At 41.5% G+C, this 5,170-nt stretch overlaps 1 protein-coding gene across 1 annotated transcript in view; it reads left to right on the plus strand.

Annotated features, from left to right (window-relative positions):
* The window catches only part of LOC118322307 (cadherin-2-like), a gene marked incomplete in the record, with an annotated part of 82,098 nt that overhangs the window by 47,261 nt on the left and 29,667 nt on the right, over nt 1-5,170 (plus strand). Inside the window, 3 exon segments of the mRNA XM_035653955.1 lie at nt 1,235-1,372; nt 2,943-3,128; nt 4,048-4,301. Coding sequence (XP_035509848.1) covers nt 1,235-1,372; nt 2,943-3,128; nt 4,048-4,301 — 578 coding nt within the window.

A 5,170-nucleotide genomic window follows, 5' to 3' on the forward strand; every position in this document is an offset into this window, starting at 1 on the left:
ACCGTGGCAGCAGGCCTCGATCGGGAGGTGTGTGTGGACATTTTGTGAGGCTCGCCCATAAACCCATAAGGAGCAGCTGCTCCTCAGCCTGTGTGTGTGTAGCCTGCAGTGTTTCCTGCAGTTTGTTTCTTTTTTCTAATCAGATATCAGGTCATCCTACAGAATGTCGTCTTTATCTGTGGATGGATTTTGCTCCGTTGTCATCATGTGACCTAAATATGAGACTACTTAGTATACAAATAGCTACAGTAGCTAGAGTTCAGATCATCTGTCTAACAGTTTCCAAGGTCAGAAATGACCTTTCATGCTGAGCTTTGTTGTAATTTGTATAGTTTTGGCCATCATTTCAATCAGTAATGGGAACATATGACCACACCTCCACACAACCCTGCAGGAAGGAGCCACATTGGCAGATTTTGTGTGAATGCAGCTGAAGTGCACACTCTCGGTCAGACAGACACACAGACCTGCATCTCTTTATACATTCATAATGCAGACAGGTAGCAGAGGAGAGGGATAGAGACAGCAATGTAAGCTGGTTGTCCAAAGGTTGATGTCCAGAAACGTCCGGAATGCAGCAAAATATTGAGAAAAAAAAGAAATACAAGCAGAGGACAGGGTCTCTGCAGGTACAGAAACACCACACACTTCCAGTGGGTCATATGTGATGATTCCATACATTGTTTTATAGGAAAATCCAACTCAGTATGCCTTTAAACTGTAATATTGACAATGACTTGTTGTAATTAAGTTCTAACAAATTAAAACTTAGTCATTTTAGAAAAGTAAGCATTACATTCGGGACACTCTAAATGAATGTTAAAGTCTACTTTTACAGGTAGAGCTTTGCAATGGAAATTTTATTTTCCTTTTACAGTTATTAAAAAGGTAATTACATTTGAGCAGGAGGTGTGCAGAACTCTCGTTAAATCTAGCAGTCATTAGCTCTCTGAACACTATTGTTAAGAAGCACTGATGGAGTCAACAGCTGTAATGGTGCTTTGACACAAAGTCATTACACTTTTGTCAAATGCTTTTAATTAGATTTAAATCTATGATCTGTGCAGCAATATTTGAACTGTGGCTCATTTAGTATATGTTTTACATCTGTCCAAAAAGAATGGGTTGTGGGTCCACGGTTTATGTGAACTAAAGCATCTAAAGAAGACTACAAAAGAATTTGAGGTCTTATCTTTCCAGTGGTTGACCCTCTGTGTTCTCTGTGTGTTTCCAGAAAGTCACCCAGTACACCTTGATCATCCAGGCTACAGACATGGAGGGAAACCCCACCTACGGCCTGTCCAATACAGCCACCACTCTTATCAGGATCACAGATGTTAACGACAATCCCCCTGAATTCACCACGGACACAGTAGGTCCACACGCACTCATACACAATGTAATGGCGCTAAAATGGCTTCTTCTAAACGGCACTGAGGCTGTGCGAGTTTTTATTGGTGGTGGCAGATGGCGGAGGAGTGAAAAGCCAATGAAATGTCCAATACGTTTATCTTCCTCGGTGAAGCCGAGCAGGTTAGACAGGAAGGAGCAGTGTTTGTGGGGGAACGTGGTCTTTATTCTGGGACACAGAAGCTTTGATGTGAGACAGAAGCAATCATCTCAACTTCGGTCTCAGTTGTTTAGAGTCATTTTACCAATCTAATGATAGATAGAAAAGCAAAAACAAAAGGGGGGGATTTTACTTAAATAAAACTAAATGTAAAAAGTGATGAAATGTTTTGTTGCTGTTTGCAATATTCACTTCTGATAGCTGGAGAACCTCAATACTAAGCCAGTTAGCATTGTCCATAACTTGCTGCAGAACCTAAAACCTGGAACTGAGTTAGCATTTTAGCCCCTCTGGTTCGCTCTCCTCTTAAAGTTTTTTATGTGATTTTAAAAAAGGCGGTAGCTAACAAGTGGCTAAATGAGACTACAGTGGTTGTCTACTCTCTAGTCCGCCTTTACAGCCTTGTTGTGTTTATACTCGCTCTCTTGCAAACTATTGTAAAGTAAAGTTAACAACTTGGAGATTTTTATTAATTATAAGTTGAAAGCCAGGGTATTAAAAAAACATTTTGGTTGATATAAAAATATAATTTTTTTATTTATAGTTTATAGGGACAGATACAGTAAACATAGACTGAAAGGTATAGTGTTTATAGCGGATGCTAATTCGCAACAGCTGTCCCTAGAAGGGCTTTTATGAAATAACATGTTAAAACAGGAAGCAACAGAGTAAAACCCATAAAACACAGAATTAAAGATAAAGTCACATTTCAAAACTTGCACACCAACACAACAATTATGAGGAGGCGTTGGTGCATTATCATGCCAACCTGACTGTGAGTCAGTGTGTTTGTATTGTAAAACCTATTCTGAACACTAATACTGAAACTAAAACGAAACAAAAACGAAAACTAAACAATTTAAAACATTAAAAACTAAGCTTAAATGAGCAACCCCACTCTGGAAACTACCTGAAACTAGACTGAATTTAAAACAAAAATAAAAATAAGTTTAGCTTTTAGTAGAGCTTATTTTCTGCAATAATCCAAAATCCAGTGGATAAATCCCATTGGCTTTTTGTCGAAGGAATAAAGGCAATGCTAACTTCTGGGCCTATAAAATAAAACCATCCCTGCAGTACTCTATAGTCACTGCCATGGTAACATACAGGAGTTTCATCCACTCAGGAGGATTCAAAACAGATTTTTTAAACAGCTACTAAGGCTTACCATGTACTGGACTGCATTTCATTTATTCAGTCTGACCAGAAGCAGGGAATACACTTATCATCATGTATAAAAAATGAATGACCACAGGGGGGGATATCAAAAGCAAATCACCACCATCCCCCTTGGGCAGTTCTCACCCAGCATATTGGTGTCAGAAATTCCTGAGAGCGTTAACAAATCTGTCTTTTTGTCCGTGTCTGTCAGTTCTTCGGGGAGGTTCATGAGAACAGAGTGAATGTGATCGTTGCTAACCTGACCGTGACGGACAAAGACCAGCCTCACACTCAAGCCTGGAGTGCTGTGTACCGCATCATCGCCGGCGACCCCACCGGACGCTTCTCCATCCCCACCGACCCCACCACCAACGAGGGCCTGCTCACTGTGGTCAAGGTGGGACTCTAAAACACATTCACACTAACACACATACACTAAAATGAACAAATAAAAACGTAAAGGCCTAATTTTGTAATACTCTCTCTCCATGCTGTGCGTTTTTACTAATTTTCTTTCTCTGATTCGCACATCCTGTGCATCAGCACTTCTCAACCTGGGGACTGGGCACCGCTAGGGGTCCTTGGGGGTGTTCCCCAGAAAAATATTTTAATTTCCCTATTATTTAATTGACTAGAAGTTAGCCTAGTGAGAGAATGTATATGAATTACTACTCTGTTCAAAGGTTTGACTTCTGCTACTGGCTTACCAGTATGTCTGAACTGCAGCAAGAAATTAGCATCATAATTACAGGCTCAAATATATTTTATGGCTCCAGATTCTTTTCTTTCCCAAAAATGTCTCTTTTGATAGTAAAGGTTGCTGACCTCTGGGTTAAGCCATACGAGGGGAAATAACAGAAAAAGTACAATCAACCTCAGACTTTAACATGAACGGTGGAATGGAGAGAAGTAATTAGGCTAAAGATCTGAGGAGCCTGGAGGTGGAGCAGATCAGAGATATTAGTCCATGCCGGACTTTAGAAACCAATGAAAGACCCTGAGAATAAATTCAGAATTTGAAGGGAGGCAAGATGTGATCTCTCTTCTTGCCAGTCAGGAGCCTTATAGCTTATTTTGGATAACTAAAGGTGAGATGAGACAGACTGAGTGAGTCCCAGATAATGTCAAGACAGAAAGAGATAACACTCCCCAGATCCCTACCAGAGAGAAATTTCATTTTGCAGTTGATGGAAAACAGAAGAAGATAATGCACACGTTTTTTTTGCTTGTACAAATGGAGAACCTTGATGTCTAACAAGGTTTACACTACACACTGCAGTGGTCATTGTCGTCACAACCAATATTCTTCTGTGCAGCCCATAGATTTTGAGCTGACCCGTTCCTTCATGCTGACGGTGGAGGCAGAGAATGAGGTAACGCTGGCTCGCGGCATTCACCTGCCCCGTCAGTCTACCGCAACTGTCTCCATTCGAATCCTGGACATCAACGAGAGCCCAGAGTTTAGTCCAAACCCCAAGTCTATCAAACTGGAGGAGGGTCTGCCCGCTGGGTCTTTGCTCACCACCTTCACTGCCCAGGACCCAGACCGCTTCATGAGACAAACTGTCCGGTAAGACACCCACTGGAAGCTATGACTTCTTTAATTTTGTGATAGTGAGTTCACACAGTTTCAGTCACACTTCAAGCTAAAAAAAAAGTATTATTAAAACGTGTAGTTGAACTCACCTTTTTTGATAAGAAGAACCTTTGAATATATGCCTTTTCATCCTTTAAATTAGCCTTGCAGTTATTAGAATTCATTCTGAAATCCCTATCATTGACAAGGTATGACTGAAAGAACTTTGCTTACTAGTATGTATATAATGCAACCTTGAACTCAATATTGTTTTTATCTATTCATACAATGCATAGCATTCACATAGCTGGTACACTAATCAAATTAAAGGCAGAATTAACATAAAGTCCTTCTCTGTGACTGCAAGAGTTGTCAGACCCCTACGACCCTGCCCTGGGGCGGCAGTAGCTCAGTATGTAGGGACTTGGCTTGGGAACCGGAGGGTCGCCGGTTCAAGTCCCACAGACCACATAATATGGAGTGTGGACTGGTAGCTGCTGGAGAAGGTGCCAACGTTTCACCTCCTGTGCACTGCCGAGGTGCCCTTGAGGCAAGGCAACCGTAACCCGCGAAACCTGCTCATGGGATGGAGCAGCACTGAGCCATCCACTCGCAGCATCTCTCTCTTTGCATGTCCACATGTGGATGATGTGCATTGCTGTGTTGTGTGTAGTATGTGTGGGTATAGATAATAAATAGTATTGGCTGCTTGGTTGTTGGATGATTGGATTAACGTGGGGTTTCGGGTCGGGCATCAGGTTGGGTTCGCACCATAAAAAAGAATGTTCTCGATTCAGCTCGGGTTTTGGACAGAAAATACGCGTTCCGAAAAGGTTGCACTCTAATGTTGAAACCTCACTCAA

This window comes from Morone saxatilis, unplaced genomic scaffold (genome assembly GCF_004916995.1).
Source record: "Morone saxatilis isolate NCDOM2014 unplaced genomic scaffold, NCSU_SB_2.0 Contig12, whole genome shotgun sequence".
Classification (NCBI taxonomy): domain Eukaryota; kingdom Metazoa; phylum Chordata; class Actinopteri; family Moronidae; genus Morone; species Morone saxatilis.